The sequence below is a fragment of the Ambystoma mexicanum genome, chromosome 6p (assembly GCF_040938575.1).
Source record: "Ambystoma mexicanum isolate Mex_15411 chromosome 6p, UKY_AmexF1_1, whole genome shotgun sequence".
Lineage (NCBI taxonomy): Eukaryota > Metazoa > Chordata > Amphibia > Caudata > Ambystomatidae > Ambystoma > Ambystoma mexicanum.
This window is the reverse complement of record NC_090935.1, coordinates 419043467-419056404: the sequence shown is the minus strand read 5'-3', so window position 1 is coordinate 419056404 and position 12938 is coordinate 419043467. Positions and strand designations below refer to the sequence as shown.

General features: G+C 44.7%; 1 protein-coding gene across 4 annotated transcripts in view; it reads right to left on the bottom strand.

Moving 5' to 3' along the window:
* Positions 1 to 12938, bottom strand: part of C6PH5orf34 (chromosome 6p C5orf34 homolog) — a 676382-nt gene that overhangs the window by 548451 nt on the left and 114993 nt on the right. For all 4 annotated transcript variants that reach the window (XM_069627234.1, XM_069627233.1, XM_069627235.1 and 1 more), the window contains exons 2-3: positions 10951 to 11168; positions 10072 to 10161 (exon numbers count right to left, since the gene is read on the bottom strand). In XM_069627234.1, the coding sequence (XP_069483335.1) occupies positions 10072 to 10161; positions 10951 to 11145 (285 nt within the window). In that variant the 5' untranslated portion in view covers positions 11146 to 11168. The remainder of the gene's footprint in view (positions 1 to 10071; positions 10162 to 10950; positions 11169 to 12938) is intronic.

The following is a 12938-nucleotide window of genomic DNA, read 5'->3' as shown; positions in this document are numbered from 1 at the left end:
TAGATTGGTCTTGTGTATCCGTCTTCTTCACAAGGCTCGGATTAGCCGAGAGAACTGGACCTTTCTCGGAGGGCGCTCCTACCGTCTGATTAACTTCAATTAAACTTTTTCCTTTGCCTCCTGGGGACACAGTTCTAATCATTTTGCTCAGATAGCCTTCACCGGGAGTTAGATCTAAATTCTTAGCCTGATCGGCACCCTCCTCATACAAGTTCGATGTTTCAGGGGAGGGTGGGGAGTGGCTTATAGGTGCTTCGAGAGTGGAAGCTGTACAAGCCTTAGGTAGAGCAGGTATTTTTGGAACTAATCGCACGGGATCTTCTGTAGCCATACTCAACCTTTTTCCACTACCTATGTCGATCGTAGTGGCCCCCACAGATGAACTTTCCCGCTTCTTAGGGCAAAAGGGTAGACGAGATTGTTTCAATGACGGCAAGGTCTGTACACACTCCGGGCTGCCATTAGCTTCTGGGAGTGATGTAAATTTTTGCCTTACCTGCAGGCGAGTTCGCACAGCTGTTCCTGATGCGTCCATGTGCACAGCCGTAGATTTCATCTTGTAGTGCAGCTCCTCAGTGTGAGCTTTTATTTCCTCAGCTCTGCCTGTCGTAGCAGTTGGCTTTTATAGTGTAATGCTTGCTTACGCAGCCCAACAGCACAACAGCACAACAGCAGGGTAGTCCGTATGTCGATGCCCTTTGCGCGCTCGGGCATGTTGATGTTATGTTGTTGTCTACTACCTAGTGATTTCTATTATACATGAAAAGCTAGATGACATGGAATGTTAGGCATCGCAAGATCTAGCGATGTCACAGAAGCTGCATTTACTTACTTTGCTCTCAGTGTTCTAACTTTTGTCAGTTGGTCTTGTCTCTATTTATGTGAGGAGTTTCTGCTGTTGTTGGGGGTCTTTCTCCTCATTTAACTTAATAAATATACTTTAAGAAGACCTACCTGTGCACATTGATGTCTTCATAACAATGGCGACGAGGATGGGATGTTGATAGAAGACCCCCAGCAAGGATCCTGGTAGTACTGCCGCTCCGCCTTTCCCCAAGCGTAGTAGCGGCAGTCCAGAGAGAAGCAGTGTCCTGTGTTGGCCGCTCCGGTACTGCCCTGCGTTGAGTGGCCACCAAAGTCCGGCAGCCTGACCATCAAGTAAGTGCCAGCGCCGTTTTTATTTTGAAAAAAAAAAAAAAGCCCGGGGCCTTGCCGGCGATCGTAACCGGGCCGCCCCTGCTGCTGCAACGTTCGCGCCGCTCCTCGTAACCCATCCAGTGTTTCCCGTACCTGCAGTGTTTCCAGTCAGGCCCGGCTCGTGCAGCGTTTATGAGGTGCCTGCCGCTTGCACCCATCCCGCTGCTGTCGCAACTTTAGCCGTGAGAAAAGGGGTTACCTGCGACGGCGTGAGGAGGATTCGATGTGGTTTGTATTTTATTTATTTATAACGCGCAAACCAACAGGCCCGGAGGCATCAGGGCGCAATTTGTACAAAGTTACAGATATGCAGGTATAACAGAGAAACATTAAACATTTACACATGGGATCCGATATGCAGGTATAACACAGAATCCTTATATACATTTACAAGAGGATCTTATATACATATGTACAGTAGTTTCAGTGCCGATAGGTGATAGTAGCGGTCGGCAAGTCAGGGTAGGTCAGGAAGAAGCGCGAAGCCGGCCTTAAAGCTGGTTGAAAAGCCAAGATCTAGTATTGGCTTTGAAGGTATTGAAAGAGTCTTCCGCTCTAATTGAAACAGGGAGGGAGTTCCATAACTTGGAAGCTAAGACGGGGAAACTTGAGCCCCCTGCTTTTTGCAGTTTAAATCTGGGGATCGCTAGACAGTGGGATTGGGCTGTTCTTTGAGGTCGGGAGGTAGAATGGCGCGACAGTCGACTACCAAGGTAGATCGGGGCTTTGTTGGCTAGGCATTTGTGCGTAAGGGCGAGTGTTTTGAGTGAAATTCTCTGTTTGACATGTAGCCAATTTAACTTACTTCTGGTTTCTGAGATGTGGTGGTGTCGGGGAATGTTTAAAGCGGCACGAATGGCGTTGTTTTGTGTCGTTTGAAGTCTGTTCAGGTTCTCTTGGCTGGTGCCAAGATAAAGAGCACTGCAGTAATCAATTTTAGCCATAATAAGGGTTCTCGCTAGCGTAACACTGTTAGACGTAGTGAGGAATGGTCTGCAAGCTGCGATAAGTTTGCATGTGTATGCAGACGCAGATCTGACAGCATTGGTTTGTCGGGTTAATGAGAGTGTGGCATCAAGGTAGAAACCTAACGTTTTGGTATCTTTTGAGACACGAATGATATTACCATCTATGTTGAATGACTGATAGGACGGCTCTAGTCTGCTCAGGCGTTGTGCAGTGCCCAAGATCAGGAGCTCCGTCTTGTCATCATTCAAGCACAACTGATGTTGGGCCATCCAGGCTTGGATGACCAAGTAGACGTCGTTAAGGGCCTTGGTGTCACCTAGATAATCACCAGTGATGGGGATGAGTATCTGGGTGTCGTCCGCATAGTTGGTATAGGAGACACCCAGATAGTCAAGCACATCAAAGAGTGGTTTCGTGAAAATGTTATAGAGTGTAGGTGACACACAAGATCCCTGAGGAACGCCACAGTAAATCGGGGAAGGGTCCGCGGCTGCGGATGGGGCAAAGACTCTCATGGATCTGTTGCTCAGGAAAGATTTGATCCAAGCCGCAGCCGAAGAAGAGAAGTTGGCAGCGGAATGGAGGTGCTCGCACAGTATCTGATGGTTGACCAGATCGAATGCGGCTGAAAGGTCGAGAAGTAGTAGCATTGCTAGTTTGCCTTGATCCTTTAGAACCTCGATTTGAGTTTTAAGGTCTAATAATGCGGTCTCTGTCCCGTGTCTGGGGCGGAAACCAGATTGTCGTAGACCTAGCAAGTTATTAGTTTCCAAGTAATTTTGGATCTGAAAGTATGCGGCACGGTCTAGGATCTTGAGCAGAAATGGTACAGTGGTGATAGGTCGGAAGTTAGTGGGAATGTTAGGGTCTAGGGAAGGTTTTTTAAGCAGTGGGATAACCCAAGCGTCCTTCAGATTGTCCGGGACAATACCTGTTTGAAAGGAAGAGTTGATGAAGGCCGTGATGAATGGGGCCAACTCATGCGCTGAGTCCTTGATAGTAGGGGCTGGGCACGGGTCACCTTGGCAGTTAGTTGGCTTAATTCTAAGAATTATATTTTCTACCTCTGCCACGGTAAGCGGAGAGAATGCGAATGGTGTGATATTGGCAGAGTCTGGCAAGGGGGCCTTAGTGAGGGAAAGAACGTGGTTGTCGCGCTTCAGGCTGTCCTGTTTATCTTTGATTTTGTCTTGTAGTGTGGAGATTTTATTTAGTAAGGCTGCTTGGATGTTGGCACACCATTTACTATCTTTCACGCATGTGTCAGGGGGGGCGACTGGAGTTTCAAGCTCTCTTAGGATTTTAAAGAGTTCCTTGGTGTTCGAGTCGGCTTGTATAATGCGGTTGTTGAAAGATTGCTGTCAGCTCTTCAATATCAGACGCGGAGTTCCTGGAAGGGAGGGGTGATTGATGAGGGAAGAGGGATACCGTATAACTCCTAGCTGAGGTGCATCTGGAATCTGATGAAAATAAAGCACCGCACAGCTACTGGTTGGTGCGCAATAAGAATTCCGAGCAGGTGCTGGTTGATGCGCATGACAAATCCTGGCAATGTGCATCTGAACTGTTAGAAGTGGAAACTCCACACCCCAGACAAGAAATTGGTGCAAAGAAATCTGCGGTCAAGAAAAATAGAATAGAGCCATTCATTACATTGTGTGCCAGCCCATCTTGAACTGTCAAGTAACACAGCATCAGTATGCAGCCACACAGAGGACAAAGTGCATAGAAGCTGCGACGTAGAAAAGCAACAAACACTGGTCAATAAGTGAGACCCGTGCACATATAGGGAGAATCTTCACCAGCTCAATAGGGGGGAAAGCGAGCAGAAGTTAGAAAGCCGGCGAGCATTAACCAAAGGGCCAGTTTTTAGGTGTGCCCAAGCAAGAAGGGCAAGGAGAGCGCTCAGCCAGGAGACGAGGCATGGCGGGTTTACCGGGAATAGCTGGACCGCCAATATTTATGCCGATACCGGGAGCTGCGAAGATACCATGGGCTCAGTGGCGGAAAGGATTTGCACATTATATAAAGGCTGCCGGCGGAACATCATATTCTAGCGAGAGGAAGTTGGCACTACTGTTGCATTTTTTAGGATATGAAGGGCAAAGAATTTATGAGACTCTTCCCCTACCAGCAGGAGATGGCAGTGATGTTGATGCTGGAAATGAATTTGATGTGGCTCTGTTGAAGCTGGACAAGCATTTCAATCCCAAGACCAGCACAATATTGGAACGATACAATTTTCGCATGCGGGTGCAAGCTCAGGGTGAGTCGGTTGAAGAGTATGTGACAGCCCTGCGACATTTAGCATTAACCTGCAAGTTTCAAGGAACATTCGACGAGCATATTCGTGACCAATATATGAAGCACTGTAGATCTAATAAGATACGTGAAGAATTATGGCTGAGGGATGACCCCAACCTGGATGAAGTTTTGGATCTTGCGAAACGCGTGGAACACTCATTGGCGTGTGTCGCGAAGTTGACAAAAAGTGAAACTAATGATTCCAAAGAAGTCAAGTGTGAAGTATTAAATGCGGGAGATAACAAGAGCAGAAGAAGGGGAAAGAGCAAGCAGTCGAATAAAGTTGGCGGGGAGGAGAAGAAAAACCAAGAGCCACTGCAGAGAACTGAAAGAAGAGAGGATAGACTGTGTTTTCGATGTGCGAGTAGCACACATTTTGCTTCATCCATCGTGTGTCCGGGCCGTAAAGCGACATGTGCAAAGTGCAAAAGGAGAGGTCATTTTGCAAACTGCTGTAAGAACTACCAGTTTGGACAGTCCAGTCAAAGGAAAGTGCTTTACGTCAATGAAGAAGAGGACGGCAGATCGTCAGAAGAGGAAGTGATACTTCCAATGCAGAATGTCATCGTCAACACCATAAACGTTGTGATGAATGGTGATGGAGACGACTGTGAGCGACCGTATGCGATTGTGAACGTGAATGGTCATGCGATTTCCATAATGGCGGATTCGGGGTCAAAGATCACCTTAGTGTCTAGAAGTGTGTTTGAGAAGGAAATGAGTGGAGTGGTAGATCGATTGACAGACCCAGATATCAATCCCGGGGGGTACAATCAGGACAGAATTGAATTGCTGGGTTATGTGTGGAGTGAGTTCGAGTTCAAGGGAAGGAGGTGTAAAGGCAAAGTATATATTACTAAGAAGGGGCAATCATTGCTAGGGTGGAGAGAACAGAAGAGTTTGGGTATCCGATTAGATCCCAATCATCCCGAGCAGGTGCTCCAGGTGTTGTTGCCGTTCACTGAGTCAAGCAAGTATGTGATTAAGCATGAAGGAATTTTTGCGAAAAGTTTTGGGAAAGTGAAAGGGTTTCAACACCAGATTGTTTTAAAAAAGGGTAGTTTGCCCGTTGCTGCAAAACTTAGGCCTGTACCATTCTCTTTAAGAGAAGGGGTGAGAGATGAGCTTAAGAAATTACTACAAATGGGTGTGATTGAAAGAGCAGGAGGTGTCGAGTGGGTATCTGCCTGTTGTCGTAGAAATAAAAGTTCTGGTGATCTGAGGTTGTGCATAGACATGCGCAAACTCAACAAATGTGTGATGGTTGACAGGCATCCCTTGCCAAACATGGGTGAGATGTTAACTATGGTGGGCAAGGGGAAGATATTCTCTAAACTTGATATGGTGTTGGCGTATCATCAGGTCGAGCTGACGGAAGAATGTAGGAAGGTTACAGCTTTCATAACTCATGAGGGCGTGTTTTAATTCAGAAGAATGACGTTCGGTTTAGCGTCAGCTTCGTCTGTATTTCAAAAGATTATGGATCGATTGCTTGGATGTGTAAAGGGAGTGTTTTGTTTCCAAGACGATGTGCTGATATGTGGTGAGACGTTGGAGGAGCATGACAGAAGTCTGAATGCTGTGTTGAAGATCTTTGAAGAGAGAGGCATTACTTTGAGGGAAGAGAAGTGCAAATTTGCAGTATCCAAAGTAGATTACCTGGGTCACGAGGTATCATCTGAAGGGGTGAAACCCAAGGAAAGCATCATTAACTCCATAAAAGAAATTGAGAGGCCGACGACCAAAAGTGAACTTTGTTCATTTTTAGGTTTGACGGAGTTTTATCAAAAGTTTGTAAAGAGCTATGCAGCTAAGGTTGTGGAGATGAGGAAAATATTGAGGAAAGGTGCAGATTTTGTATGGACTCGTGAATGTGATGTAGAATTTGCCAGAATCAAAGAGCAAATAGATATGGCTAAGCCTCTGGGATTTTTTGATACGAGGAAGTTGACTATCATTACGGTAGATGCTAGTGAGGGCGGTCTGGGAGCCGTTCTGGCTCAGAAGCAAGATGATGGTTCAGAAGTTTTAATAGCTCATGCATCACGTGCCTTGAAAGGTGCGGAAGTACGTTATCGGTTCTTGAAAAGGAAGCCCTCGCATGTTATTGGGCAGTAGAGAGGTTTAAAAATGTTGTCTGGGGTGTAGAATTTGTGATCTGTACGGATCACAAACCCTTGAAAGTTATTTTTGAGACGAAAGGTCTGGACAAGATTTCACGCAGAGTGGCTGGATGGGTCACCAGGATGCAAGCCCACAAATTTGCTATGGAAGTGATCCCCGGGAAAGAGAACGCGTTAGCGGATAGTTTGTCAAGAGTAAAGGTTCATTCTCAGGACAGTATAGAGGATGATAACATGGAGATGGTGTTTGTGAGTACAGAAGGCATTGTATCCAAACAAGAGTGGTTGGATGAGATAAGGAAGGATGCAGTATTGAGCAAGGTGATCTCGTATGTTGTCTCCACTGTTTGGCCAAATAAATCAGCGTTAGTAGAGGAAGAAAAACCCTTTTGGGAGGTGAAAGATGAACTGTCAGTTACTGATGAAATATTATTCAGATGGGAAAGGGCAGTGGCTCCTGTGGGGATTCGTGGAAGGATTATTGATCTGGCGCACAGTGGTCATATTGGTATTGCAAAGACCAAGGGGGTACTGAGAACAGATTACTGGTGGCCAGGATTTGATAAGGAAGTTGAAGCTCGGTTGAGTGAGTGCCAATTTTCCATGAGAAGCGGGAAGGGAGTTGAAGCTAAGAAGCAACCCCTGGTTGATTTTGGAGTTCCGTCCAGGGTTTGGAGTGATGTAGCCATGGACATACTGGGACCTGTAGATTTGGGATATGGTCGGGGAAGATTTGTTGTTGTGGTAGTTGATCTATTTTCCAGGTGGGCAGATTTTAGAACTGTGCGGGAAATATCAGGAGAAAGCATGGTTAAGGTATTGCAAGAGGTTTTCGCGAGTGAGGGTCTCCCAGGAAGTGTCCTCACGGACAATGGTACGCAATTTACTGGTGGGTGTTTTCCCAAGTATTTAGAAAAATGTGGTGTGAGTCATAAGAGAGCAGCCCTTTACCATCCTGAAACAAATTGAGTAGTTGAGAGACTCAATAGATGTGTGATGGAAAGCATTCGCATGGGAGAAGAGTGTGGATTTGACAAATTGGCAAATATTCAAAATAGGATGTGGGCGTTGCGCATGGCACCTCACGCTACCACTGGTTTGTGTCCGTTCGAGCTCATGAGAGGTTGAAAACCTTATTCCATGGCGTGTCTGCCATGGTTAGGCAGGAGCAGGGAATCTGATGTGGTTGTTGACGAGGTGAGAAGGTCCCTCAAGAAGAAGAAGAGTGAATGGGTCATGCGGGAAAACAAGAGGAGAGGAAGTAAGGAATTGCGTGTGGAGTGTGGTGACTGGGTAAGAATAAAGAAAGGTGTTGTAAAGAGAAAAGGAGATTCTTTATACTCCGATCCAGTCAGGGTGATTGCTGTGTTGAAAGGTGCAGTGCGTGTGGCTGGTGGCCAAGTTTGGAATAAGAATAGAGTTGCCACAGTGAAAAGAGGTTGTGTGTGAAATGCAGGATGTGTGAAGGTGTTTTAAAAAAAAAAAGGGAGATGTGTTATGATGTTGGTGTTACGTTGTTGTCTACTACCTAGTGATTTCTATTATACATGAAAAGCTAGATGACATGGAATGTTAGGCATCGCAAGATCTAGCGATGTCACAGAAGCTGCATTTACTTATTTTGCTCTCAGTGTTCTAACTTTTGTCAGTTGGTCTTGTCTCTGTTTATGAGAGGGGTTTCTGCTGTTGTTGGGGGTCTTTCTCCCCATTTAACTTAATAAATATGCTTTAAGAAGACTTACCTGTGCACATTGATGTCTTCATAACAATATGAATTCCCTGGTTCTTCTTTCGATGCACATTCATGAAATTACACAAATGTATGAGCTAAAGATTATTCAGGCAGGATATTCCAATTTAGCACTTGATGGGAATATGGATAGATCTACCTCTTCAGCGAGGTCTCCTTTGAAAGCAGCATTAGCATGTTCAGAATTAGCAGACTACCATACTCTGCTAGATATTTGGCATCATTTTTATCAATACACTAAAAAGTACATGTTTTACTCTCCTATACACAACCCAATATCTTCAATTTATAACATTATTGTATAAGGTGCAATGATATATGATTTTCCCCGAGAATGAGGTTCTTTCTAGGATTTTGTTGATCAATTCTCCAGGAGTGATAACAATTAGAAGTCTATAGTTAACATGCCAACACAACATCCTGGTGCTTTAGACACAACTCACTGCCAAAGCTGGCTTTCAGGCAGGCTACAGCCTCAGGCAATGAATTATACCGGTGATGCTAACATCGGGTCAGTCTCAGATGGGGACACTTTGGGGGGCATTCAAAGTTTATCTAAGTAGCACACATATAGCTATGGAAAATGGCAATCGTAAGGTGATGTGCCAGACACTCAGACTCAAGATCAAGAGATTGGAGAGGAATATACTAGGGATGAATCAGCACAAATGTTAGGCACTATTAAGGAGACTCTGGATAGGTTTTAGACAGGATTGTGAATGGAGTATGGCGTGTAAAAGTAATAATTGGCAGTATGAAATCTTTACCTACTAATAAAGCCCACAGAACAGATGGTTTAACAGCCACAAGACCTGGCCCAGCGATTGCTCCTAATGTATGAGGCATCAATAAATAAGGGTACTCCAAGCAGGCCCCACTCAAATAGCATTAATTACTGAAACCGAGCAAACTCCCACGTGTCTGCTCCTCTTCTAGACTGCTATCGTCGCCCAATGTAGACAATTAGATGCTGGCAGAGATTTTAGCCAAGACTGTTACGCATGATAGAGAAAAGGCGTCTGGGATCATTTTGTGTCGAGCACCACGGAATGAATAGCAGCGCTCTACACAAAATAACTCCAGACACCTCTTCTCTATAATGCACAATATCAATCCAGAAATTCCTACCATGGTGGCCGGATTGGACGCAGAAAAGGAGTGCAATTCAGCGGAATGGCCTTTTCTTTTTTAACGTTGTAGTGATGCAGGACTGATCCTCATTGGGATCTTCTGCCAGGGCAAGTAAAGAAGTGTTGGGCCACTTAAAACCACCCTGAGACTGAGTGCAATGAAGGGCCCCTTCCTGGGCACAAACATCCAGCAATTGAGGGCATCAGAAGAGGTATTGAACATTGAACTACGGAGACAGTCTTTGTACATTAGGGCACATATCGCGGGAGATTTGAGTTACTCTTCTATCCTGGCACAGGTTTCCAAGAACTTCCCCGCTTTGTGCTTTTCCCTCAAGTCCTACAGCCATTCCTTTAGTCTAGCCCCACCCTGAAGAGAATATACATGTTCAGCTGCATCTTTGTGTGTCAGATGCCCTGTGGTATCCACCTCGTGTCATCGTAAAATCCAAATCAAGCAATTATTTCAGAACCCTATGATATGAAATTGAATTATAGAGAACACGAAAAACTCTTATGGCACAAACTCCTCAAAGCGTTTCTAAAATACTACCTTATAAAAAAAAACACCACAAACATCCCATCGTCTTTTACTTACGATTGTTCTGTCACAGGGTATCATGCTTATGGGCAGAAATGGGTAAACGGAAAATCGGTTTCGGAATTCTAAAGCATGCAGCACTCGTTCCTGAAAGAAAATGAAACAATGTTAAGAACTCACAATTGGATGTTTTCTGGCAAACATTTCTTTCTGAATGGGGACCGTTCCCTCACAAACAACGGGGAATCGGAACATCTTCCAGAAATGAATAACAAACAGGCTTAAAACATAAATAACGAAACAAACATTTGGAGGCAGCGATGCGACCTTGGAAGGTGAAGCGGTAGAATGGAATGAGCAGGTGGAGGGAAGGCCTGGATGGAGACTGCTGTGCACCCTGCTGATCAGGAAGTAAAGGCTAGCAGGCAATCGGACTGGCTGCTTACACTAGCATTGGCCCATTCCTGGCTTGCAGTTTATTTCAGATTTGGGCAAATGTGGCTAAAACTCATTTAGTGATCTCTGGGTTCACCGCCACTGCCCAAGGACACATCTACCAATTTTTTTGGAGTGGAAAAGCTTTTATGTCAACAGATAGATCCTGAGTGTGCGGATATCAGTAAGGGGCAACCCAATGGATGGTAAAAGACAGCCAATCTTGTTGGCTGGAACAGGTGATGACCATCTTTTATTTTTTTTAGAAGAAGAGGCACCAGTTGAGGTCCACTGGCTTATAACAGGTCCCACAGACAAATAGGTTGAAAACGTTTTAATAAATGCCCCTCTTAATCGTTGGCATTTGCTATTTGGGTGTTTTTACGAACAACGTAGGAGTGCGACACCTAAATGAACATCTGAACCCCTTTCAATCAGATGGAAGCCCTGCGCCCCTCACATCCTTAATAGAACACTACTGAACAGACGGATTTTACATACCTTATAACTGCTAATGACGAACTGAGTCCTTTGGCGAATTCTATCAGGTTGCTGTAGTGGATGTGCTGACGCAGGGAGAGCTCTTTCAAAGACAAACTCAGTACCACACGGTGACAGCTGTAGGCGAGAACCATCAGAATACTGCACTTCCACGGAGTCATCCTCATAAAGCACAAACTCACTTTCAGGCCTCATCTCGACAAATTCAAGTTCGCAGCCTGAGAAAGGACGATGGAGGGAATGGCGAAAACAGAATTTACTTAACATTCAAACACTACATTTTTAAACTTCTATTGTGCATTCAATTTTAGGCAAAGTAGAAGAAACAACATTGATCCCCCTCTTCTGCCATTCGAACCATAACACGTGTGTGCTCGAGTTATTTTAGTAAAGGATCACTTAATGGTACTTTGCCTTGAAATTGACCAACATAACGGTATGTTCCTTCATCCAGTTTCTCTGCATCTTTTGCTAGGGCTCACCTCAATTCTTTCTCTTCTCCCTCAAACTGCTGAACTCGCCAGCCTCAGGGCAATTTGATAGTTAGACATCCTCAGCTTAGCAGCGCATGTTGACTTCTAAAGTGATCGCCTTAAGGACCAGACACAGCACCTTGAAATGAAAAGTATATCCTCTGGGGCATGGTTTGGAGGTAAATGTGGCATCTGATGTGTCCTGGGAGGATAGCTTAGGGGCAACGTGCTAAGGCAACACAGAGAAACACAGGTTCGATCCCCGGGTCTGCGCTTAGAAACCTCTGGGTATTAAGCGCATTATAAATAACCAATCATATCATATCATTTGTGGGGGCTTTCTCCCTCTATCAAAGAGATTCTGTGTGCTCCCCCAACTTCTCACTGGAAATTCCTTAAAGGAAGAATGTATTTGGAAATCTTTTGAATTAACTAAAATACAATAGCCCGCGGCTGCAATCAGCTGCAATGGGATAACTAGACACAATATGAACTAACCACAGATGGAATATTCTTCAGCACAGTGTCACTTGATTCACCGAGTGGGTTTGTGCTCATTTGTTACTGCTCATCATGTTATGCAACACGGCTTACTTGTGTAAATGCAATATCGGTCCAGACTGCCCTAGCACTTCATAGCTATAGTAATAACATTTAGTGCTTTGCAAGTACCATGTAACACAACCAGGTGAAGCACGAAAATGTACCGCCAGGAGAAAATGAGGCTTCTAGCCTGAAACCGAAAAGCACAAAAGATCAACATTCTTTAAATTACAGAAAGCAAAACTGTGATTTTAGGATTCAAAAAATAGTTGTAGGCAGCCAGCTTAAGCGTGCTACCTCCCTTATAGGTGTGAATGGCCCTCCAGCTCCCTGGTCATTTTATGGCTGTGGGGCATACATTATTGTCTAGGGCATGCAAACAAATCCCGGCTGACCTCTTGCAGTTCAGCCTCTAAGAATGATATCTCTGAGGTTGTTGCTGCATGTTTAGAGTACCCCCCAATTATGTCCTCAGGTTGGACTGACATGGCCTACTTTCTAGGGGGTGGGGCAGATGGTGGCCTTGAAGGGGGGGGCAGTGTTTAATAAGTCCATTTGATCAACAATAAAGAATAGTGGTTTATTGTTAAATTACTGGAGTCCTTTTGGTCATAATGTATGTTCTCAAGCCAACATCATCCAGTTGGAGGCACGTGCTAATGTTTCTCATATACCAGGGCTATGTCAAGGCACATTGGTAAGCAAGCAATTTCAAACCCAAGTATCCTATACCATTTCACAAATCTTAGTATCGCAGATATTAGCATCCAGTAGAACATTGTTCTATCACAATATTTGCAACATTCTGTTAGCTGTCTACACATCTAATCATTGTTTCCTCACAATAATCTAGTGTTCGCAACTTTTTGTTTATATACATTAGTTTGTCCAATAATAGGTTCACTGTGGGCTACTATCCATAGTTCAGATAGTCTTTTAAGAAATAGGGGGGGAGAAAGAAAAGGGGTAATG